We start from the raw sequence: 26,793 nt of genomic DNA on the forward strand, positions 1-26,793 counted from the left end.
GGCAGTCAACACAAGAACCCTCCGAGGAACAACAGACAGGTACAACCTATGCTGCCCCGACGCCAACCACCTCAGCACCTGGCAGTCGTTATGCTGGAACCCTCCCTAAATGTAATAAGTGCAACTTCCATCATATCGAAAGGTGTCGGAAGTTGTATTGCAAGAACTACCTCCGAAGGGGACACACCATCCGCTCCTGTAAGGCACCGGCACGACCAATCTCTCAGGTCCCATTTAAGGAAGCAAGTCAGACCTGCCACGAATGTGGTGAATCGGGACACTTCAGGAGAGATTGTCCCTTGGTCAGGAACCCTGGTGAAGATGGAAGAGTGTTAATGACCACCGCAGGAGAGTCTACCCCGGAGACCCCCGAAAGCAGCGGTACGTCTTCCAACTCGAATCTTTTCCCAAACCTACATTTTCAAGGAAACCATTTCACGATTAAGTTCTAACGATAATAGTTTCTTCCTCGTCTAAACTAAGCACATAGTTTATATATAGAAACTAAATACTATTTCTGGTAAGATATAACGGCTTGGTGTAAACATTAGGGCTATATATAATTAGGAACCAATAGACTTAGAGTGCGTGATTCCGCCTTATTTCCTATTCCTTGTCTAGTTGTGGATTTAAGGTAGGGTCACTCAGTCGACTGTCTTATCACTCTTAATTATATATGACTTGTAGACACCAAGCGATTATAGAAAGACTGGATAGGGATCATAATATCAAGTAGCATTCACCAGAAAAATCTTTCAGTTAATACACACGAAGGGCAATGCAAAACTATCGTAGTAGTAATTTCCGAATCGAAACAGAAAGCACCGAGAATACACCCTGATGCACCGATGTTCTAACAAAGTACCCTTTCCGAACTAACTTAACCCGAAACTCCACGACGTCTTCCCGCTGAGTCCGACTGATTCTGCATTATACCAAACCCACGTGTCATCGAGGAGACCCTTTGCCTTAAACCGACTGAATAACACAACTCTCGTCACTCATAACGATAAACTAGATGCGAACACCGAAATTCCATCTCGCCTCAAACTCTCGAAAATATTCATGCAAGGAGTATGGTATCCACCCGTAACCTTCCTTAAGCACCCTCAGCAGACCATTTTGGAAACACCACTCGCGCAACAAGTCAAGTTCAAGCACAGAGGCTAGGGACACATAAGGTTAGCCTATCAATGTTAAATGTGCACGCGAGGGTGGTGTATAATTAAGATCCTGCAAACTTAGGATGTGTGTTTCCGCCCTATCTCCTGTTCCTTGTTTGGTTGTGGACTTAGGGAAGTGACACCCATCCGACCGTCTTATTAATCTTAATTATATACGACTTGTGTACATGAGGCAATGGTAGATGGACCAGGTATGAGTCCTACCATGAACTCAAGGACAAAGGTTGCTCAGAACTACGAAAGAACATCCTACCAGTTGGATGAACGTGGCCAGGCAAGTCAAACCTACACATCATTCACAGATCAGAATAGCAGATACAACAGTGATGATCCGCTAAATCACCCAGCAAGGATCTGAATTCACTGGAGAACGCGAGGGTTATATGAAACCCAAGGTCTCTACCGATCCTATAGAAACGTCTATCCGATGAGACACTTGTGATAACCTTTATCTTTTTCTAAAATCCAGGAATTTTATTCCGTGTTTGAATTTCGGGACGAAATTCCCTCTAACGGGGGGATGATGTGACAACCCGGAACTCCTATCTTGTACACCTAGTCAATTCAATCAATGTTAAACTCGTTCCTGTTGTCTTTTAGCACTGTTTAAGGGTTCATTTAAGTGTTCTAAGCTTTAGTACAACCAAGGTTGAGATTAGGAATGAGTTGTCGAGTCACAAAGTAACAAAATCAGGCCATACACCCCTTTTGGAGGAGTGTGCGGCCGCACACATGGGTGTACGGCCGTACACACCCCTCATGGCCACACACCCACCCTTATATAAAGGGTAGACCCCTTTCCTTTCATTTCTTTCACTCCTTGGCAGCACACCACACCATTTCTCTTAAGTTCATCAACCGTGAACCCTTCCAAGGCCTCAAAAACATGAGTATTTCATCCTCTAGTTGTTATACTTGAAAGACCTAATGATCTAAGCCTTGATTCATCAAAGTTTCATCATGTTCTTCATCATATGAAGGAGTACGGCCGCACACCTTCATAAGGGTGGTCGTATACTCCTTAAAAGCCCTCCAAAGTGAGAGTTTGACCCCCATCTTCCAGTTGGACTTGACCATAGCCTTGTTTCACCTTAAAATCAACAAATTGGGCATAAACATGAAGGGTGTATGTCCGTACACCCCTTTGTACGGCCGCACACACACCCTATGGCCGCAAACCCACTTTGATGATCATGTTGGGCATCAAACTTGCATTCCAACCAAGCACGGGGCCTAGAACACTTCCTTGATGCTTCTTAGGACCTTGAAACACCTCCATGTGCACACTTTTTCATGAGTGTGCGACCGCACACTCATGAGCCGCACACCCATGGCCGTACACACCTTAAGGGTGGCCGCACACATTCATTACTCGATCCTATAAGGTTGTAACCCTTAGTGCAAGTAGTTCCAAGTCCCTAGAGTGGTTCCCCGTCATATCTAGTAGCGAAATACCTTCATTTGACTCCTTTATATGTCATTACATGTTAACTAGGATCAAATCGTGTTCAAGGTTTTACTTGACACTCAGCCTCCGTGTCGAGCCTTCAATCAAACCACTTATTCGAGGTGAGTTCATACCCCTACATTTTCCGAGTTTTTAATGTTTTCAGGGGGGGATACAAGTAAAAGCACAAGTAATCGTGTGTTCAAATATATTATGTTGTTTAATGTATTTCCGTTAATAATATACATCGGATATAGAAAACAGTTTTACAAAAAGGAGTTAAGATACTAACCTTGCAAAAGCAGTTTTCAAAACTAAGGAAATGAACTTAGGAATCATAAAATAAAATATATTATTTTATAAGGATTCATGTTAATAACAAAAAGGGTTTTCATTTTATTATTCGTGGATTCGTTGAGAGAACTACAGTGTGAGATGCCTTGTAACCGGAGTCTCCTGGAGGGAGAGCGTGAGTTTGTGTATAGATCTATATGGGAGTGACAATCCTGCACCTGAACTGCTAGCTACAGTTAGGCAGGCATGCCTGGGGTGACAAACGTCATTTTTCATGACGTACGTCCGAGTACGTCTAAGTGTTGAACGTCCATAGTATGGTTATAAGAATCCGCAGGTGAAACAACGACTCGTCCACGTAATAATGTACTTATCAACCAGTCATCAGGGTTAGTAACTATGTGATGATTTAGTATGTACATCAGGGTAATATGAGATTAACATCTGACTTGCAGTGGGATATGTGATTTCCGCCTCATTTCCTGTTCCTTGTTTGGTTGTGGGCTTAGGGCGGATTCACCCAATCAACTGTTTGTTCGATCTAAGTTTCTATGACTCGTATGTACTAAACGATCACAGGAGGGTATTAACAACACTTTCAAGATTTAGATCACCACGTTTTCGAATAGTTTTATTTATGTAATAAGACTAATATACATCACTGGAGGTAGCCAGGGTTTTCAAAAAGAATAATGCCTAACCAATATAAGTATGGTAGATACTTGTACTTTCCGATTTAGAACAGATAATTCAATAACTTACACTTAGGGAAAATATAGGATTTTTCAGGGTAAACATCAGTATTTCATAAACAGATGGTTTAACATTCAATTAATGAATATTCATTTTAATTCCATGACTCATTAGTTTATGCATCCGGGTTACGTATGAAGAATACCCGATAGACGGTGAAATGTGTGGTTTCCGCCTCATTCCCTGTTCCTTGTTTGGTTGTGGGTTTAGGGCAGATCCACACAATTGACTGTCTAGTCGTTATTGGTTTATGCGTAACTTGTATGAATTAAGAAGTCATAGAAGGAATTGGGTTTAATCACGCTTTTCATAAGAAAATATGGGATTTTCTTGAGGAACACTTTTCGAAAGGATCAAAGAACATTTTCCACCAAAACTAAATGCTTATGAACTCACCAGCTTTATGCTGATACTCTTTCAAAACCTACTTGTATTCTCAGGAACTTAGTAGACAGGTACACGCACTAGGTTCATGAAGATGGAGCATCGTAGTTCGAGTCTTTACTTGTTATTTACTTTTGGAGTCAATCATGTATGATTCAAAATGAAATGTAAACACTATACTATTAATACAATGGTTGTTGTTGCTTTGATTACTATTATTCAATTGTTATGATACTGTACATGACGTCCTCCGCCCCCGAACGTTTCCGCCGTTCCGGTTTGGGGGTGTGACATTAGTAGGGATTGTTCTCAGGGATCAAGTCCTATTTGTTTTCACTGCAACCAGGTGGGCCGCAAGAAGGCCGATTTCCCAGAAATGACGAGTGAAGCGGTGAGGGCACCTACTCTAGCTACACTAAGGATTACTGATGGTCGTAAGGGCAGGGAGGAGGCTCCAGTAGTGAGGAGCTAAGTGTTTCAGTTACATGTCGAGGAAGCCCGAGCTCTGCCAGATGTTGTCGCTGGTATGTATCGTATTCATTTCCTTTCTGCTTTTATTATTATGTTAATGATTATGTGATTATGTGTGAGACGTAATGTTCAAGATGTTTAGGTCTCCACCTGAGGTTCAAGGTTTCCTTTATGATTGTATGGTTATTATCATTCAAGGGATTATATTATGTTATTTTACATACCGAGATCCATGTTTAGAGTGCATTTGGTTGAGCCGATTTTAAGATTTGACATGGGAGACGTCGGCTAAGTTTAGAGTGATCCTAAAGTGGGGGAGAACTGGGGGTTCTTCCTGGAGGATCAGTAGCCGGATAGATTTTTTTTGGATTTAGTGCAATGGGTCTGAGGAAGTTGCAGTGTAAGTATGTTGGACTTTTGTATTCGGAATTCATAGAGATACTTCATGGTTGCAAGATAATGATGGATTGATCAGACCGCGAGTGTAGGATTAGTTGTTGTCAAGTTCATGCCTTCAGGGATGTGTGTGTGGTCCTTGCATCAGGAACTGTTAGGCGAAGATCTCATTGTAGTCAGCTGTTCCTTGTTGGAACATCGAAGATCAGGCTTAAAGGGTGCTTGAGCTGCCCGGGCTGAATGAAAATTTAAGGGTAAGTTAGCTCGTTGAGTTGATCGTTATCTTTAGTAGGGGAAGAGTTATTTTTGATGCATTTTTTGCATGGGTTTTGTTCAGTAGTAGGTGGATCATTGGATTGGTTATCTATCCATTTTTTATAGTTTGTTTATTAATTCTTTGTCATTCGGTTGAGTTATTTGTAGATTTTGAAGGCATATAAGTGGAAAGTGCTTTGGATGCATTAATCTTTCGCCGAGCCTAGTGAAGTGTTTATCCTAGTTTTAGGGTGTGCGTACTCTAGATTGTTTGGTCATGGAATCTTAGTCCTTGGAAGCTCAGTTGATGGTGGTCTTGAGTAGTGAGGTTGTGGAATGGCTTGGGAATTCGAATGGTTATGAGGTGGACAGAGTGTAGTTGAATCCAAGTGAGGGAGAATCATTTGGGATGAATGGGAATATTTCCAAGTGCGAGTCAACTTGAAGTTTCATATCCAAGGTCAAGAAAATAGCCAGTTTTGGTTTAAGTCGGGGCTTATGCAAAGAATAACGTTCATCGCTCAGTTGTAATCAGAGGAGAAAATGTTGAGAAATCAGGTTGTCTTGTCTGAAGACGTGAACCATCGACAGTGGTGCATTTTGGGTACTTGTAAAGGTGCAGGTTGAGGGTTGTATCGGAACGTCCCTATCTGTTATTGTATGTGTAACGCTTCGGGGTTTAAAAGCGCGACCCCAAACGCCTGATAAGGTCGAGTCGGCTAAGGTTCGACTTGTGTTGTTTCTAGCTAAGTATTTTGGTGAATAGTTAGCCAGACCACGGGGAGGCCCATGGCAATCACAGAAGTGTTGTAAGGCTACGGTTTGGTACATAGCACTCATTGGGCTAAGCTAGGCTGTTGTGAAGCGTTATAAGACTACAAGTTGGCTCGTAGCATTCACTAAGTTTAGGTAAGCCGTTGTAGGAGCGTTGAAAGACTACAGTCTGGCTTGTACCAATCATTAAGCCAAGATAGGAAATTAAGAGAGTGGTTGTAAGACTGTGGGAAGGCCACAACATTCATAGAATTGGGTTAGGTCGCATGCCGTTTTGGGGCTAGGTGTAATGTAAGAATACGACTTGTCTTATAGCATTCACCTGAAGTGAAACAAACTTGTTATTATTCGTTGTTGGTTGGTCATTTGTCATTGTTTGGGCAAGAGATCTATCAGATCAGTGTTGATAGGTAAGCTAGGATAGCCTTTATCAGTTAGACTCTTGGTTGGAGTCTTGTGGTACAACCGTGTGTGAGGTGGTCATCTTCAGAAATCGGTAAGGATTTCTACATTTTAGTTTGTTGGTAGGATCGAATTTGCAAATTTTTGGTCAGAAGGATGTAATGTATGTGTTTGGGGTAGTGCCAAGGGTTTGGGCTAGTGTCGGAAGCCGCCTTTATTGTTGGATTAAGTGTCTAAGCCCATAACTATATTTGGTATGTACTTGGCCCGATTGTAGCATGGTCCTTTTGGGTTGCCTTCACCAAAGCATCTTGACTGGTTGAATAATAGAGAAAGAGGTTATTATGGTTTATTAATATATTATATGAATAATATATTAAAGGAGAAATCATATTTGTTTAATTAATATTGGTCCAGAATTAATTAGGAATTAATTTTGTGATCAAAATATATTAATTAAAGCTAAGGGACTGATATTGTAATTATTGGATAGTTGCAAAGTAGGGTAAGGAAACCCTAGAGATAGGGTGGACGAATTCTTGGGGATAAGGCCTTAGAATTCGTCCAAGGTAGGGATTCCAGAACATTCTTATGGGCTGCTTAGAGCCTAAGCAACCAGATAAGTGTTTGACTGAAACCCTAACTCCTCACATATATAAAGGGACCCTTGGCCACCTAAAATCAGCTACACATAACCCTAAGAGTTCTAGGAGCCGATTTTTAGCCTTGCCCTCTCTCTTTTGCCTACTCCAATTGTTTTGGTGTTTGTGATCTATTAGAGGCACGACATTTGAGGTGCTAAGGTTCTCAAAGGCTCAAGTTCTTCAAGCAACAATCAAGGTAACTTTCTAACTAGTTTATTACAGATGATTTTGATTTTTATGATATGCTAGATTAGGGTTTATGCAAGTCTTGGACAATTATGCATGTACAAGTAGAAAAACATAGATCCGAGCATTAGGGTTTGCATGAACATCATAGGAATGTTTTTTTGCTCAAAACCTATCAGTGGTATCAGAGCTTAGAGTGCAAATCTCGGGATTTTGGCCTACTTTGGATTGGGATAATTACCAAAAATGTTTTTGATTAATAAAATCCGATTTTTATTAAACTTATATGATTATCCTTATCAAAATAGTAGATAATTGCAAATTAATTAGATAATTATTGCTTTATATGATAACCCTAATTATTTGAATTATTTGTTTGAATTATCTTGCCATGTAATTGGATTATGTCAAAATTTAGATAATCACTAATTAAATGTTTAATTAAATTATTTGTAATTTGATCTAGTTAGTTTTGAAAAGTTTCAAAACTTGCCCTCAATTTTTGGAATTTAAATTTTTGATTAAAAGTTTAATTTTTGAAATATTTAAATTCTAAACCCTAGAATTTTACAAGTTTAAAATTCGACCCTTATACTATTATAATATTATAAGATTAATTATATATGTATAAGATTAAGCTAGTCTTACCGTTAGTAGGCCTCATTCACGAAGCCGATCTATAAGGGAGGTATAAGGTTGCTACCTATAAAATGGCAGTTTAATGGGTGTCCACTCTCACCCACCGCTTCCTTGATTGGTGGAGGGTCGTTAGCCGAACGGGTAGGATAGGGCAAACTAACTCCTCGTTAAAAGTATAATGGCTGATAAAGTAACTAAATGTCTTTTATAAAATTCTCATTCTTAGTTACTTTAGGAAAAATGTGAAATGATGCTATTCCATGAAATTACACTTTGTACCCTTGCCAAGTCGTTAGTGGAGCGTGCGTGGATAACCGGCACACTAATATGGACTAGAAATGGTGGCAAAGGGTGACTCGGTGTTTATCATAGATCAATGGAGCGTGTGTGGTTAACCGGCACATTGATTAGGTGATTTGTAACATCGAGAGACCAAGTATATTTGCATGGTTATTCACACCTTGTTTGTGATCCTCAGTATCCCAGTCACAAACTTGAAGGGCATATCGAGATTTAAACATGCCATCGAAAAGTTCAATGAATCTCAAAAAATCTAGGAGTTTTCAATACATTTAAAACTTTTTTCTTTTTGTTTTTCATGGTGGAAATTAGTGAATCGTCATTCACTTACCTTCAAATTATTTGTTGTTTAGATTACGGCATCACTCTTCTAAATTACATATAATGTTGTTGGATCCTAGCCCTAATTTCTCATTTGGGTGTTTAATTGGGGATTCTTATCTCATCAAACTCTGTCTCTTTTCTATTTCAGATATCTGGTTCGAACAACAACAATGCTTCAGGCTCGACCTCTTCCGACTTATTCTCACTCATGAATTTGTGTGGGAGGGTGATTTTTGATGGGACCAACTTCAATGATTGGATCCGCAATATCCGAATGGTCACCGATTACGAGGACAAGGAGTATGTTCTCGACAAGGAGCTGAAAGAAGTCAACGTCAACACTGCTACTCCCGAGCATATCCGTGCTTACGAGGCTCACGAGCGAGATGCTACGAAGGTTCATTGCATCATGCTCGCGACTATGACCGCCGAACTCCAAAATTCCTACGAGGACATCTACCCCTATGAGATGCATCAAGATTTGATGGATATGTACCATCAAAGCGCGAGGCAGGAGAGGTATGAGATCATCGCTTCGATGATCACTACCAAAATGAAGGACGGAGAGGTTGTCATGGCCCACCTGCAGAAAATGAAGAGGTATGTGGACTGCTTGTTGAAGTTAAATGTTAACTTCGATGAGGAGCTGCCCATAGATATTATTCTACACTCTTTACCTCCTTGTTACGACCAATTTCGTATGACCTACCACATGAACAAGGAGGAGGTCACTCTAAGCAAGCTTCAAGGCCTGCTAAGGACTGCTGAGAGTAGTCTGAAAGGAAAATCCGTTGCATCAACTCCTACTGCTGCTGCCCCCGTCTTGGCTATTGGGCAAGGGAAGGGTAAGAAGAAGAAGGCTCCTTCTAAGAGCCACCGCAAGGGAAAGTCCCAAGATGGCACCTCTTCTAGTGGAACGAAGGTTGGTCCCGCTGCACCCTCCTCGAACCCGAAGGATGCTGATTGCTTCTACTGCCACGACAAAGGGCATTGGAAACGAAGCTGCCCGAAGTACTTGCAAGATATCAAGGATGGAAAAATCAAACCGTCCTTCGCAGGTATTTATACTATTCATTCTAACAACTCATCACATGCTATGTCTTGGATCCTCGATACAGGATGTGGTTTTCACATTTTTTCTTATTTGCAGGGTCTAAGAAGAAGTAGGGATGTGGAGCATGGGAAGATAAACTTGATAATGGGGAATAGGAAAGCGTCGCCTGTCACCAAGATTGGAGTTTACTCTTTAGTGCTTAGTAGTAGGTTAGGTTTAGATTTGAATAATTGTTGTTATTCGTCAGAAATGACACGAAACATTATTTCCTTTCATGGTTTGTATAAACAAGGCTTTAGATTTTCGTTTGATAATGAAAAGGGTTCTATTAATTCTTTCTTTAATGATATTTTATATTTTGAAGCATTGCCTTGTAATGGAATATATGAAACTGTGATGGTTGTAGACAACTTAGGAAATGATGTATTGTATATCGATTCTTCCAATGATTTGGATAAAGCATGCTTGTGGCATTGTCGTCTTGGACATGTCAACAAGAAGCGCATAGCCCAACTCCAAAAGAATGGAGTGTTAGAGCCATTCGACCTTAGGGACGATGATGTGTGCGAGTCTTTTTTACTTGGAAAGATGACCAAGTCACCCTTCACTGGTACTTGTGAAAGGGGTGAGGGTTTATTGGATCACATACACACTGATGTGTGTGGGCCCTTTAGATCCACCACAAGGGATGCAAGCCACTTCTATGTGACTTCTACCGATGATTATAGTAGATTTGGATATGTCTACTTAATCAAGCACAAGTCAGAAACCTTTGAAAAGTTCAAAGAGTTTAAGCAAGAAGTGGAGAATCAGGTGGGGAGGAAATTTAAGATGCTCCGATCCGATCGAGGTGGTAAGTACCTTAGTCTTGAATTCCACGATTATCTCAAGGAATGCGGAATTGTTTCGCAATTGACGCCACCTAGGACACCACAGTTGAATGGTGTGGCTGAGAGACGCAATCGAACCTTGTTGGATATGGTTCGTTCCATGATGAGTTGTACTTCGTTACCTATCTCATTTTGGGGGTATGCCTTAGAGACTGCCGCCCACATCCTTAATCTAGTCCCGACTAAGAAGGTTGCCAAAACACCTCACGAGATGTGGACATGGAAAGCTCTCTCGTTGGCACATATCAAGGTTTGGGGTTGCGAGGCTTTCGTAATACGAGAGACTCACGACAAACTCGAACCTCGTAGTGAGCGGTGTATTTTCATCGGCTAGCCGCAGAAGTCCTTTGGATATCTCTTCTATAGACCGAGTGACAATGTTGTCTTCGTTGCGAGGAGAAGGGTTTTCCGAGAGTGAGAACTCATAAGCTAAGAGGACAGTGGGAGGCAAATTGATCTTGAAGAGCTTTAAGAATCAAGCGATGAAGGAACCTCTAATGCTGGAGCTCAACCCGAGGAGGAAACTCCGGTTGAACCGATTGACGAGTCCCTACCTCTTAGACGTTCCAGTAGAGTTAGTGTTTCACCCGTGTTGTATGGTTTTCATATAACAAGTGAGGGGGATATGTTTATTAGTTATAGTACACTAGTAAACTTGGATGAACCTAACACCTACAAGGAAGCCATGGCAGGCCCGGAGTCTGCAAAATGGAAAGAGGCTATGGACAGTGAGATTCAGTCCATGTATGACAACCAAGTTTGGAACTTGGTTGACAATGTACCGGGTCGTAAAACGGTCGGGTGAAAATGGATCTTCAAGAAGAATACCGACATGGATGGGAAAGTACACACGTATAAAGAGCGATTGGTTGAGAAGGGCTTTACTCAAACTCCCGGAGTTGACTATGATGAGAGCTTCTCACCAGTAGCGAAGATAAAGTCTATAAGGGTTATGCTAGCCATAGCTACGTTTCATGATTATGAAATATGGCAGATGGATGTCAACACCACTTTCCTTAATGGGAAGTTGGCTGAAGATGTTTACATGAGTCAGCCAGAGGGTTTTGTCGATGCAAAACACCCTAATAGAGTGTGTAAGCTTGAGAAATCCATTTATGGATTGAAACAAGCGTCTCACAGATGGAATCTTTGTTTCGATGAGAAAGTCAAAGAGTTTGGTTTCTCAAGAAGCGAGGATGAGTCCTGTGTATATGTCAAAGCCAGTGGGAGTATAGTTAGCTTTCTCGTTTTGTATGTCGATGACATACTACTCATAGGAAACGACGTCCCAACCCTACAGGAGGTTAAGTCCTGGGTTGGGAAGTGCTTCCCTATGAAGGACCTCGGAGAAGCTACTTATATTCTTAGGATAAGAATAGTGAGAAACAGGAGTAAAAGACTAATAGGACTTAGTCAAAGCACTTACTTGGATAAGGTACTAAAACTTTTTAGTATGGAGAATTCCAAGAAAGGGGAGTTACCAATCCAAAGCAATACCAAGTTGAGTAAGACTCAAAGCCCGAGTACCGAAGTCGAGATAGCAGAGATGAGCAGAGTACCTTATGCTTCCGCAGTTGGCTCGGTCATGTATGCTACGACTTGTACTCGCCCTGATGTGGCCTTCGCTTTGAGGATGGTTAGCAGATATCAAGGTAACCCTGGTAGAGCACATTAGATCGCAGTCAAGAATATTCTTAAGTACCTTCGGAGGACTAAGGAATGGTTTCTTATCCTCGGTGGGAGTGATGACTTAAGGGTGCGAGGGTATAGTGACGCCAGTTTTCAGACCGACCGAGACAACTTCTGCTCTCAGTCGGGCTGGGTCTTTACCCTGAATGGAGGAGCAATGACTTGGAAAAATTCCAAGCAGGAGACCGTAGCTGATTCTACATGTGAATCAGAATACATAGCCGCGAGCGAAGCGTCAAAGGAGGCAATATGGTTGAAGAACTTCATCGGAGACCTTGGAGTTGTGCCAGCCATAAAGGAGCCTATGGAGATTTTCTGCGATAACGAAGGTGCAGTTGCCTTAACCAAGGAACCAAGGGATCATGGCAGATCCAGGCATATCGACAGGAAATATCATCTCATTAGACATCGGGTAGAAGAGGGACTCCTCGTAGTAAAGAGGGTATCGTCAGAAGAGAACCCAACAGATCCCCTTACGAAGGGACTGAGTAGGGTTAAGCACTTGCAGCACGCTAGGAGCATTGGGCTGAAGGACAATATTAGTTTTAGTGATTAGATAGCCATAGAAACTTGTAATAGATAAATTGTAATTGAAATTTTGATGATTAAATAAAGGAGTATTATTTATGAGTAATGTTACTGTCTTATTTCAATTATTTACTATTGTTTCATTTTGCATGTTTTGACTTCCTAAATAATAAGATTATTTGAGCTATCCACAGTCGCTCATACTTTGGAAGTAGGTATGAAAGAAGACTGTCATGAATTGGCTTGTAGACTATCTAAGTGTTTAGACATAGCAAAGGTTTGTTGCAACGTTCATGAGTGCTCTTGAAATATGATTTGAGTATTGGATTAAACCCGCGCTCACTTGAATCGCTTCATGGAATTAATCACGAGTGATTGTGAGACAATAATATCATATAGTCTTTAAACCTAGATATATGGTTTATTGTTTGCGTGTTGTTTTTTCATTGATAATGCGTAAACGCATCAGTAACTTGATGTTATAAAACGCATTGTTGTGTATGATTTGATGAGTAAATAGTAAATGCATATAAGTCAAAGTTTATCTGTTCCTTTTATCCTATGAGGGTAAAAGCGATATCTTGGGACCCTCAATGATTTATTTTGACTTATGTGTCGGGCCCGGTAAGGACTAAGTTGATGTGTTCAATTAAGTTCTATGTCAGACAGAATCAGAGATCGAGAAACAAAGTGCTAGATAATAAGTATGACTATGTTCCATGTAATTGTCCACACGATATCTTGAGAACGGAGGACTATACGATCCCTTATCTAAAGGACGTGTCAGAGTTCGACAGCGGCTTTTGAGAGCTACGATTGCTAATCAGATTTTGAAGTCGTACTTGCATCTATAGTTATTAGACTTATCCAAGTGGGAGACTGTTGGATTAGGTGTCTAAGCCCATAACTATATTTGGTATGTACTTAACCCGGTTGTAGCATGGTCCTTTTGGATTGCCTTCACCAAAGCATCTTGACTGGTTGAATAATAAAGAAAGTGGTTATTATTGTTTATTAATATATTATATGAATAATGTATTAAAGGAGAAATCATATTTGTTTAATTAATATTGGTCCAGAATTAATTAGGAAATAATTTTGTGATCAAAAGATATTAATTAAAGCTAAGGGACTGATATTGTAATTATTGGATAGTTGCAAATGTAGGGTAAGGAAACCCTAGAGATAGGGTGGACGAATTCTTGGGGATAAGGCCTTAGAATTCGTCCAAGGTAGGGATTCCAGAACATTCTTATGGGCTGCTTAGAGCCTAAGCAACCGGATAAGTGTTTGGCTGAAACCCTAACTCCTCACCTATATAAAGGGACCCTTGGCCACCTAAAATCGGCTACACATAACCCTAAGAGTTCTAGGAGCCGATTTTTAGCCTTCCCCCCTCTCTCTTGCCTTCTCCAATTGTTTTGGTGTTTGTGATCTTTTAGAGGCACAACATTTGAGGTGCTAAGGTTCTCAAAGGCTCAAGTTCTTCAAGCAACAATCAAGGTAACTTTCTAACTAGTTTATTATAGATGATTTCAATTTTTATGATATGATATATTAGGGTTTATGCAAGTCTTGGACAATTATGCATGTACAAGTAGAAAAACATAGATCCAAGCATTAGGGTTTGCATGAACACCATAGGAATGTTGTTTTGCTCAAAACCTATCATTTATACTCAAGTGCAAGGCTGTCGACATCGGTGAATGGTCAGGGATTCTGTTTCCCAGTTATCAGTGAGATAATGCATGGTCAAAGGGGTTTTAGTCAGTTCAGGGTTGCGTATTAGAGTCATTATGGATGTAGTTGGAATGGTTATGTTTTTCTGGAAGTCAAGCATGGTATAGCGTTTTCAGATTTCGGGCAGAGTAGTTTGATCTTCTCTTTGATGGTTACTGAGGCATGTCAATGTTCGTTCCTTCGTCAGGACGCATGACTTCTGCTAAGATTAGGTTTGGTAGTAGTATCGTAAGGTGTCGTCTGTGTAAGATGATATCTCAGTTCTATTTTGAATAAGGACAGTTCAGACGGAGTCGGCTGGTGTAGTAGAGTAAGTTGTAAGGAGTGATTTCAAGGACGAAATCTAATGTAAGTGGGGGAGAGTTGTAACACACGTCTTCCAGAATGGATCATTTTATGGCATAAAGGATTCAAATGCATGTTTTTAGGGAAAAACCATGTGTCTCGGCATAACCATAGGGAGGTCACGACGTGACATGCCAAAATGATAACGTGTATCCAAAAGGATGTCACGACGTGACATGAGTATTGTCACGACGTGACTATGGCTGCTGCCCAAGCCCATGATCTTTTAGGGTTTCCTTCGTATTTAAACCCATAATATTGGATTTAGGGCTTCATTTCCAGCCTTCATCACCCTCTATAACCTTAAAGCAAACCATAATACGCTCTTTTTCATTTGTGAGCTTATTCTTGGTGTTTTAGTGCTCTTGAAAGGAAGAAGAAAGCCCTTGTGGTGCATGGAACCTCTTGGCAAGCTTGGAGTTTGCATTTGAGCCATTTATAGACCATTGTAAGTGTTCAAGATCCAAACTTAATGTTAATAGCTTCTAGATCTAGGCTTCTTGTCCCTTTTTCTTCATGTTGTGGAAGTTTGGATGGAAGGATTCCATAAAGTTGCAACTTTATGGGTCCTTGAGGTCCGTTAAGGGTTGTGTTTGTTGGATCTGAAGTTTGGCTAAGTTTTCAAGACATTCATGTGATTGTGGTTTGTTTTCTTCATCATTTTGACCTAATATGAGATCAAGACATGCATTGGACATGCATGTCTATAAAGCATCGATTTTTACGATGTTTCTGTAGTAAGAATGTCCTTTGGAAAGTTAGAATGTGTGGCTTAAAGGATTAAGGTCTGAATGCATTAAGTTTTCCCAACTTGTTGTAGTCACGACGTGACGAGGAGTTTTCCCGATTATTTTGGATAGACTCTATCACGACGTGAGGGCATGGCCATCATAAAGTGACAATGGTTTTGATCGCGATTGAGTTGTTTAAATATGAATTCTTTGGATCGGGGCTGAGTTGTTAGCCATGACGTGACCATGGCTTGGTCACGATGTATGTATCGATTGTTGGTGATGTTGAATGTTGACTTTGACCTAGACCATTGACTATTAGCATGGGTTGACTCTTGGTCAAATTTCTAGTTTAGAAGGTAGACTAAGGGTTTACCTTTTGTGGTTTTAGTAGGAGGTGTTTAACACCCGTTCCTTGGTTGTGAGAGTTGTTAGTTGTTGGTTACGTCGGCAACGTGAGTCTTCTCACTATACTATGTAAGGTGCTAGTTGTCTTTGTGATACTTGCATGGAAGACCAGGTGGTGGCCCCTGGCGTATGTATGAAAGACCATGTGATGGCTCATGGCAATTGTATGCAAGACCAGGGTCTAGCCCCGACAGTTATATGTAGGATGCTAGTTGTCTTTGTGATGCTTGCATGGAAGACCATGAGGTGGCTCTTGGCACTTGTATGTAAGATCAGGACTCCTGGTGTGGAAATAAAATACTATGACTTGGCTTATGGCTGATAGTGACAGTAAGACTATGGATGACCCATAGCATTCCTTATCCTATATATGGTATGTGGTATTTTGGGGAACTCACTGAGATTTGTGCTTACGTTTTATGGTTTAAACATTTTCAGGTACTTTTAGTTCCAAAAGGAAGGGCCCGCCATGACTTCACAACATCCCCTGATGGCTTTTCCACAATGATTGTTATTGTTTTACTCTGATGTTTGAAATATACATTTTACTCTGATTATATAGATTTGAGAGTTTAAAAATGAAATTTTTTGTTGGTATTTTTGGGATGTTACAAAAAAAAGCTAAAATAATGTTATAAATGACACTTAATTAAAAAAACCACACTACAAATAAAAATAATACGTGATAATTAAAAAACACACTTAAAAAGAAAACATAATTAAAATCCTATAATGATAATTGAAATTAACTAGTTATCTAGAGTTGGAATGCATGCATGTTCAATGTAATCAGTAAGATCGGATCGAAGCTGGATGTGGGTTTCATCATTGCGTAATTCATTTAGTATTTCTAGGTCATCGACTTCGTCGTTGGGAGGGTCGGGCTGAAGCATAGAAGATATTGTAGCGCCTTCATCTTTAAGTATCATATTGTGTAGTATAATACAAGTGTACATTATATATCTTGTTCTCTTGATCGACATAGCTCGTGTAGGCATTTTTAATATGTCACAACGTCTTTTAAGGACCCCAAAAGCATGTTCTATGTCATTTCTTGCTGATTCTTATGCCGCCTTAAACTGATTTTTTTTTCGTTTTACTTGATGTGGATATGCCTTCACAAATACAACCCATGTTGGATATATTCCATCCACAAAATAGTAACCATGATTTTAATGTTCGCCATTCAGATAAAAGGAACAATCGCGTCCTGTTCCTTGATACTTCTCATCAAACAATGGTGATTGGTAGAGGACGTTCATATCTTTGTTCGAACCGGCTATACCATAGAATATCTGCCAAACCATAAATTTTGTGATGCCGCTTCTAGTATCATTTTTGGATATGGCTGGTCACCCCTCATGTATTGGCCTCTCAATTCCGTTGGAAAAATCCTCCAAATCTAGTGTGTGCAGTCAATGCTAGCAAGCATTCCAGACAATTCATGTCTAGCTGTATGTGCTTCATACAAAAGTTGAATACTAGTGGATATTGGACGACCTAAATATTCAAGCTTATACATTTGGACAACACCATAGCAAAAGTTTTGAAGAGTTTCACAAGAAGTTCTTTCTGACATATTTAGATACTCATCTAACGAGTCTAATTAACGTATAGGTGATTTACATTTTTGTAGTGCACTGAAACTTCTCTGATTTGTTGCATTGTGTTGAAAATATGTATAATTCATCTCTAGGTCACCAACAAGTCGCATAAACAAACCTTTGCTCATACGGAATCATCTGTGAGATTTCTCGTTTGCATATGTTGAATCATCCGCAAAGTAATATCGGATTAGTTTGTACATCGAAAGATGTTGTGTGGGCGTTGGATGAAGATAATTTGATTTGTTTTGAAGAAGGATACGGGGAGTCTTTACAAGTTTTTTTTAACCAACGCCCATTTCTCGTGGTCTTTCAAACACTCCCAAGTTTTTTCATGAGGTAAAGCTTTCTGATTACTAGTCCTCTGATACTCGCTTTGTGTATCTTTTAAAACATCAGCCGTAGATCTCCCGCATATCATACCGTTCATCCTACGGTTGTAGATGCAGTCGAAATCGTTACACTTTTTTTTGAAGGTTTTTCCATTTTGAGTTTACTTGGTGCCGTGGCCGATCCGAACCTCCCAATCGAACATTAAAATGCTCTAGAATCCGCTCCTAAAATGCATCCGACCTTTGTTGATTTCCACATTTTTTATCTTAAGAAACATCGTCATATGCCCTAACCAAATCCAACTCTTCACATTCCACGCATTTATTTGACTTCTGGCGCTTTGTATAGTTGCATTTTTTCTCAGCAATAGGTTGCAACTCCTCGTTGTCTTGTTCGTCGTCTTCGTCGTTTCTTTCGCTAATCAGTTCGTCACTAGAGCTGTCAGATTCTACGTTCTGAGCATCATGGAACTGGAGAGTCTCGAGATGAGAAGGTCGGAATTGGGTTTCCGTAAATCTTTGAGAAAACTACATAAATGGATTATAACCTGGATTTTCCTCTGAAAACATAAATGCGTTGTAGGATTGTTCCACCGGGAAATAATGGTGTGGATAGTTTTGGTATTATTGATAGTTTGGGTTTTGAAATCCTGGAGAAGAAAATGGAATATGTTGACTTGAACCTCCTTGCGTGGACTTACATCTTTGGCTAGAACCGACTTGTTTAGCTTTGCATCAGGAATCCATTAAAGGTAACTGAAGCGAAAAGTTTTTTTTAGATAAATGTATATAGAATTGAGTGAAGTGGGATAACTTGATAAATATATAAAAAAAATTATATAAAAAATAAACAATAAAATAAAAAGGCAGCTGTGATCTTCACAGGTTGCATGAAAACAAAAAAGGCAGGTGAGTAAATTCTCTTACTCGAATTGTCACATGCATGCATTGAACACAAAGTCAATGGTGGGTTAGGGCGGTACCGATGGTACCACCAGGTTGTGATTTCGTGAACGAAGGGTCTAGCGAGCTCGAGAAGTTATTCGCATGCAACGGGTTGTTAGACACATGAAGCATGTAACAGTTCGAGTAAGAGAATTTATTCGCCTGCTTTTTGTTTTCATGTAGCCCGTGAAGACCAAAGCTGCCTTTTTATTTTATTTTATTTATTCTTAATATAATTTTGTATATATTTATAAAGATATCCCACTTCACTCAATTCTGTATAAGTTTCTCTAAAAAAAACTTTCCGCTTCAGTTATCTTAAATGGATTCCCGAGGCAAACCTAAACAAGTCGGTTCTAGTCAAAGACGTAAATCCATGCAAGGCGGTTCATGTCAAGATATTACATTTCATTCTCTAAGATTTCAAACCCCAAACTATCAAAAATACATAAACGACCAACAAAACCAAAACTATCCACAACATTATTTCCCGGTGCAACAATCTTACAACGCATTTACTCTTTCAGAGGAAATTTGGGTTATAATCCATTTATGCAGTTTTCCTAAATGGTTCCAGAAACCCAATTTCAATCTAATAGTTCTAGTGATGACTCGGTTACCGAAAGAAACGATGAAGACGACGAACAAGTCAGCGAGGCATTGCAAGTCGTTCCTGAGAAAAAATGCAACTATACAAAGCGCCATAAGTCAAAGAAATGAATGGAACATGAATAATTGGCTTTGGTTAGGGCACATGTCAATGTTTCTTAAGATAAACAACGTGGAAAAACCTTCAAAACAAATGTAACGATTTGAACTGCATCTTCAACCGTAGGATGAAAAGTCTGGCTAGCGGGAGATCTGAGGTTGATGTTTTAAAAGATACACAAAGCGAGTATCGGAGGACTAGTAATCAGAAAACTTTTCCTCATGAAGCAACTTAGGAGTGGTTGAAAGAACACACGAATTGGGCGTTGGTTAAAAAAAGATGGTGAAGACTCCCTGCCTCCTTCTTCAAAATGAACCAAAATATCTTCATCCAACGCCTACACAACATCTTCCGATGCATAGTATCCTCCCACATTCCCCCAACAACAACATCCGTTTAATGTTGAAAACTCACTGCCTCAAAGAAAAAGAAAAGGAAAGAAAGTGGCATCGACATCGTCAACACATAATGAAATATTTGATCTCGTTAATGAAATTGATGGCATCAACACTACAACCAGAACAAAGGTGGTACAGAGACAATGGTACCTGGAAGAAAAACTACACATTTTCCAAGCTAATGAAGAACGCAAAGCTCAACTGTTGGAACGAGAGATAGTGAACCAAGATATGTAGTATTTTCTTGAACCATATGATTATTTGAATGGAGGTACTCTGTGCACTGTGCTTGAAAAGAAATAAAAATCGCAACAAAATATGGTTGGGAGTTGTAGAACCCGTGAAATTCAAAACAATTCATCTTTATCTTTTAGGGGGTCATTTTCTTTATCTTTATCTTTTTCTTTTTCAAAAGATTCTTTATATATATATATATATATATATATATATATATATATATATATATATATATATCCTTCGTAATTACTATATTTTCTCTCTATATAAACCTCTAAGATCCATTTTCTCTTTATTATTTCTCTCTATACAAAATGAATCTAAATATTCAGAAAATAATAATGGAAGGTAATAAATATAGTTCATCATCACATGATGAACTTATCAACGATAATTTCTTACCTGTATTATCTCGTACTACAAAATCTATTTCAGAATAATGCTAGTTCAAGCAACATTCAAGGGAGAAACACAATAAAAAAGATCGTCGAGAGGATGAATAACTACTAATCTGACATTACTTTTGTGGATGATTCAACCTATGCTAACGAGAAATTCCGTAGAATGTTCTATGTGAGCAAATGTCTGATTATGTAACTTATTGGTGACCTAGAGATGAATTATCCCTATTTTTGAAACAACATGGGATGCAACAAATCAGAGAAGTTTTTGTACGCTACAAAAATGTACATCAGGAATACGCCAATTTACGAAGGGTTATAACCGAGACTTGTTAGATAAGTATCTAAATATGTCAAAAAGAACTTCTCGTGAAACTCTTCAAAACTTTTTGTATGATGTTGTCCAAATGTATAAGGTTGAATATTTATGCCGTCAAACATACACTGATATTCAACTTTTGTATAAAGCACATGTAGCTAGGCATGGATTCCCGGGAATGCTTGGTAGCATTGACTGCATACATTGGAGTTAGAGGAATCGTCTAACGGAATTTAGAGGCCAATACATGAGGGGTGACCATCTGTATCCAACAATGATACTAGAAGCGGTGACATCTATTTATGGTTTTGGCATGCATTCTATGGTGTAGTCGGTTCGGACAATGATATAAACGTCATCTATCAATCACCACTGTTTGATGAGAAATATCATGGAATATGACCCGATTGTTCATTTTATCTAAATGGTGAACACTACAAGCATGGTTACTATCTTGCGGATGGAATATATCCAACATGGGATGTATTTGTGAAGGCGTATCCACATCCAACAACTAATAAAAGGAAACGGTTTAAGGCGACACAAGAATCAACAAGAAATGACGTAGAACATGCTTTTAGGGTCCTTAAAGGGCGTTGGAACATATTAAAAATGCTTGCACATGTTATGTCGGCGAAGAGAACGAGAGATATAATGTACACTTGCATTATACTACACACTATGATAGTGAAAGATGAAGGTGAGGTGATATCTCATGTGCATCAGCCCGACCCCCTCCCTCCCAACGACGAATTCGATGACCAATAATAATACATGAATTGCGCAATGCTGAAACCCACCACCAGCTTCGATCCTATCTCACTGAACACATTGAACATGCATGCATTCCAACTCTGGATAACTAGTTAATTTTAATTGTTGTTTTAGGATTTTAATTATGTTGTCTTTTTTAAGTGTGTTTTTTAATTATCGTGTATTTTTTTTAGTTAAAATGTGGTTTTTTTCATGAATTGTTATTTTTATTATTATTTTAGAATTTTTTTTTGTTTTAAATTATCAAAAGTTTATTTTTAAAGAAAAAGATATTATGTTTTATTATATTTTATATTTTCCAATTTAATTAAATAAAAAATAATGATGTGACAAGTAAGTTGAGTGTGTTAGGAAAGATAGGATTTTCATGTGTTGTGGGATCGAAAAAATGAAAGATGTGGGAGAAAAGAAAACTAATATGGAGCTGATCTGATAGTAAGTTGAATGAGTTGAGAGGGAAAACTCCCTCCACCCTTATAACATTGTAGCAACGAATATCATGATTTACTCGCAAGTTAATAGGTTTTTGGGATATATGTAGAAAAACACAACTCATTATACTTGTATATGCAGAAAAGCCTTTATATTATTTTTATGTTAAGAAAAACTTTTATATTTTTATTCACGTTTAAAATAAAACCAAATAGCAAATTTTTAGAAAAATGACCGGCTAAAATTATAATATGACATATATAGATCTCTCATATTTATTTGATTGTATGTGAAAACATATTAAAACCTATATTTATTTCGATTACTTTTGCTAAATTATGTTCTCCATAGGAAAGTATACGATTGATTTTTCCCTCCATAACTAATCGTTTTTATCATAATTAAAATCAATATCATATTAAAAAATAAAAATATAAGCAACAATCATATTTGTAGTTGTCACTTTGTCTTCAAAAATATTTTTGTCTTTTTCGAATTATAACTATTAATATTAGGGTTTTTTAACATAAAAATAATATAATAATGGTTTTTTTTTATATATACATATACATATATACTACATATATCCTTATTATGTTTTTTTTATCATGTAATTGTCCACTTAGGATGATCAGGTGTAATTTAGTGTTGACGTGGCAACCAAGTATGGTATGTCTTGTTTAAGGCGCACATACCTGAATGCGTAGATAATTCTTTTCAGCATTGAGGGATCTGAAGAGAGTGGAGACATGAATATCGACCATATCAGAGCTTGCATCCATGAAGATATCAATTATGGGAGAAGAACCATTGTCGAACACCCAATTCACCAAACCCCATCGTGAAGCTCTCCGGGCATTATATTTCTCGGAGCGTTTCGGCATCCCGGTGCCAAGCGAAAGCACAAGCATCCTCCTGCCGTCGACGGACTCCAGATCGGAGAACTTGTGTTTTCCGATCATCACTTCCTTCATGATATGCGTTATCGCTACTTGCGTCTGTCAATCGCCATTTACACAATGATTCCGATTCATCCATATTTTGACTTTTGATTCAACGAGTTTAATTTTGACTTTTTCAAATACGATTCAACTTACCGGGTTGTTTGCTGCAACTCCGCCGTCGATCAGATCGAATGTACGCGTAGCTCCTTCGGCGTCTGTGGTCTCGAAATAGTGAGGCGGGAAATACGTCGGAGCGGCGGAGGTGCTTATGCATACGTCCGATAGAAAAGCATCTTTCCAGGCGAACTCTTTTGCCTGAACAAATCAACGAAACAATTACGGATTGTTGATGAATCATGAGAAATGTAAAGAGTAAGAGATGATCGGAGATTACATCGTCGGTGGTGAAGATCGTCGGCTGAAGGCGTTTGATGTCGAAAGTTGGTATGATTATGTCTGTTATCGTTTGTTTGAGAGTTGCGTTTCCCAATATCTGTCTGGTTATTGATCGGAGATATTCGCCGTCGTATTTTGGTCCGACGACTCCCCCAAAGAAATTTGCTACAGCATTTAAGAACTTGATGCGGCTGATTTCATGATCAAAGTTGCAAGTTGATCAAATTTTTTGTCACAATAATATGGGATTGACGTTGAAAATTAATCATGCAAAAATAATGATTAGAAATGCAAATTTGTTTTAATTTAGAAATTTTTTTTAGCATAAAATTGTCTTTTTGTACATGTTACAAGATGTTGAAGCTAGCAACATGTCTTCTCGATGATATTTGATCAAACTCTATCTAATAAAAATGGATGTGGAATTGTTTGTCGACATGATGCATGAAAAACAGTGAGCTTGTTAAATATACTTTTTGTCCCTATCTGATTTTCGTCGTTAAATGAATAAAAAGTGATATTAAAATTAATAGATAAAAATTGGCTGAATTATATTAAAACCAATAAATTTTGGTTTTTTTCCAGCTTAATTATTGAAAGATTTTTTTTCTTTCTATTTTTAATCATTGAGAGTTTGTTTTTCTTTTAAAAAAAATCCATTTTGAATTATATGAAAACGTTATAGTGTGGAATATGTTCAATTTACCCACTAGAAAGAAACTTTTTGATTACTTAACCATTAACAATTTGAGGGTTTTTTTTATTTTTTTTATTTTTTTTATTTTTTTTATTTTTTTATTTTTTTTATTTTTTTTATTTTTTTATTTTTATATAAAAACATCTGTAACCAAAAAAAAGTTCCGATTGTTTTTTTGCTATTTAATATCGTAAAAATTCAAAGTAGTTTTTTTGAAAAAAAAAAACTAATCTTTAAATAGTTAAATTAGAAAAAAATTCTTTTACTGATTAAACCGAAAAAAATGCTTAATTTTTATAGAAATAACTCTACATTGGTTTATAAATAAAAACTGGCCAAACTAATTGATTAAAAGAACATAAATATGTAGTATTTTTATATTTGGCCCTTTTGAAGTTATACTTGAAGCAAAAAAAAAAAAAAAAAACTAAAAAAAAAAAAATTATAAACTTACAAACCCAACTTAATTATTCATATAAAAAGTCCCATTACTCAATTACAAAACAAAATAACATTATAATAAAACAACAAAATAAGAAAATAAATTGATATTACATTTGCACACTCCGTGAGTACTAAGCTGCAGTAGCACGCCACCAGTCTAATAATTTTAAGCAACGCGACAATTCACATTCACGTGCATCTTTACACTATTCCAACACACGTTTATTTATCAATTATCCCAACATTTTATCTTTCATAATTATATATATTAAGATTTTATATCCATGATTTTGTATTATATCCCACTAAATAATTCAAAATTGATAATTAATAAACAAACAACCATTTTTATTGAAGGGTTTAATTAATTAAACGATTTACCTTATTAGAGGAAAAATCCTTGGTGAATGATAAAAGTAGAAGTTACTAATATCATTTGCAGAGTAGAGAGGTCGATTATCATCACCAGGAACAGCAAGCATCGCCGTCATCAACCCTCCGGTACTTGTTCCGGCGATGACATCAAAGTAATCCGCAATTCGTGCCTCAGGTCCATCGATTTCCTGCCGGAGAAAATATACTTAAAAGACAGCTCGATTGTAAAATTCTTTTGTATGTTCATCAGATATAACTACTAAACATGTATACCTGAAGTTTGGATTCGAGAAATGAAAGTATGGTTGCCGGAATAATGCCACGGACGCCGCCGCCATCGATGCTAAGAACAGTGACGATGCTGGTTTTGGATATTCCGGCGGTGGCGCAGTTGACAGTGAGGAGTTGCAAGGCTACGGTTGTGATAACAAGCGAAACGATTGCGAGATTAGCCTTGGAAATGACGCTGGAGTAGGAAGTAGTGTCCATTTGTTTAATCGGAAAATTGTTCTTATCGGAAGTTAAATTAAACAGTGAGCGAAATTGAGGAAGGAGGGAAATGGTGAGTCATTGAGTTCGAGGCACTTCTGCAAATATGAAACCTAATAATTTATATATTGCATGAGATACAAACTATTTATTTTTTCTTTTAGTATATGGTATTAGTAAAATTGTGATTTATGATTATAAGACAAAATTACATAAAAGGTTCATGTGGTTTTTTAGATTTTTGGTTTTCGTTCCTAATTTTTTTTGGTTGTATGGTTGGTTTTCGGGGTTTCAATTCCAATTTGCAACATCCATAAATTGATAAAAAATTTAAACTTTTAAAACCAACTTATAAATCATTATTGTTTACAAAATAGTTTTCAAAACATGTTCAATATCAGAGTTTTCCCAAAATTATAAAACATATCACGAGGAGGTGCACGATCAGGACTTCGCCTTCTCGCGATTCTATGAGGTACGTGAAACATAACCAAAAACTGTAAGCTCAAAACTTAGTGAGTTTCCCCCAAAATACCAACACATCACAATATCATAATAATAATAGCAAACAACATGCATACAGAGCCTTTAGTCTGAATGGAACGCCCTGTCGGCCTGCAGTCTACCTGGTACGCTCACAGAACCTTCAGCATGACTGATACGCCACACCGGGCCTTCAGCATATCTGGAAAGTTCTCCGGGCCTTCGACCTGACTGGTTCTCCCCACTGGCCTTCAGTCTATCCGGGACGCCCTGGGTCTGTTGGCCTTTAGCACAAAGCATGACTGCCTGTAACATCCATAAAATCATAAGATAAAATTTTCATTTTTAATATATATTCAAACATTTATAGGTATTTCAAAGTAAAACAATTATCACAGTAAAATCCCAAAATCACGAATTGCAGATAAACACGGGTATATAAGCTACGATCAAGCCAGACCCTTCCCTTTCGCACCGGAAATACCTGAAACCATAAACAACAAACTATAAGCACAAAGCTTAGTGAGTTCCCCAAATACCACATACCATACATATCATACGAGCCATACATATCATACATATTCAACAATCAATAGAAAGTGCTATGTGCCAACCATAGTCTTGCCATTATGCCACGAGTCGTATCATGTTCTTCCTTGCCAGGCCGAGGGCCAAAACCCTGGGTCTTACAGACAAGTGCCAGGAGCCACCTCCTGTTCTTCCATGCAAGCATCACAAAGACAACTAGCAAACAATCTACAACTACTTAACTAATTAACTGCCAGAGTTCAGACTCTGGTCTTGCATATAGGTTGCCAGGAGCCGCCTCTTGGTCTTTCATACAAAATATCATGGGTCACCCCTTGGTCTTCCTATAATACATAAACCAAATGGGTCGGCATTGGTGCCTTCGACCCATAGAACTGTGAGGAGACTCACCTCGAATGTTAAAGCTCACTGAAAGAAATCCCTAGCT

At 38.3% G+C, this 26,793-nt stretch overlaps 1 protein-coding gene across 1 annotated transcript in view; it reads right to left on the minus strand.

Annotated features, from left to right (window-relative positions):
* LOC145109233 (patatin-like protein 2) overlaps nucleotides 1-25,449 on the minus strand; it is a 34,916-nt gene extending 9,467 nt beyond the window's left edge. The window contains exons 1-5 of the mRNA XM_079046356.1: nucleotides 25,119-25,449; nucleotides 24,852-25,033; nucleotides 23,328-23,520; nucleotides 23,087-23,248; nucleotides 22,685-22,987 (exon numbers count right to left, since the gene is read on the minus strand). Coding sequence (XP_078902482.1) covers nucleotides 22,685-22,987; nucleotides 23,087-23,248; nucleotides 23,328-23,520; nucleotides 24,852-25,033; nucleotides 25,119-25,334 — 1,056 coding nt within the window. The 5' untranslated portion in view covers nucleotides 25,335-25,449. The remainder of the gene's footprint in view (nucleotides 1-22,684; nucleotides 22,988-23,086; nucleotides 23,249-23,327; nucleotides 23,521-24,851; nucleotides 25,034-25,118) is intronic.
* Between the last annotated feature and the right edge of the window lie 1,344 nt (nucleotides 25,450-26,793).

This window comes from Lactuca virosa, chromosome 4 (genome assembly GCF_052849685.1).
Source record: "Lactuca virosa cultivar CGN04683 chromosome 4, Lactuca_virosa_CGN04683_v6, whole genome shotgun sequence".
NCBI classification, from domain to species: domain Eukaryota; kingdom Viridiplantae; phylum Streptophyta; class Magnoliopsida; order Asterales; family Asteraceae; genus Lactuca; species Lactuca virosa.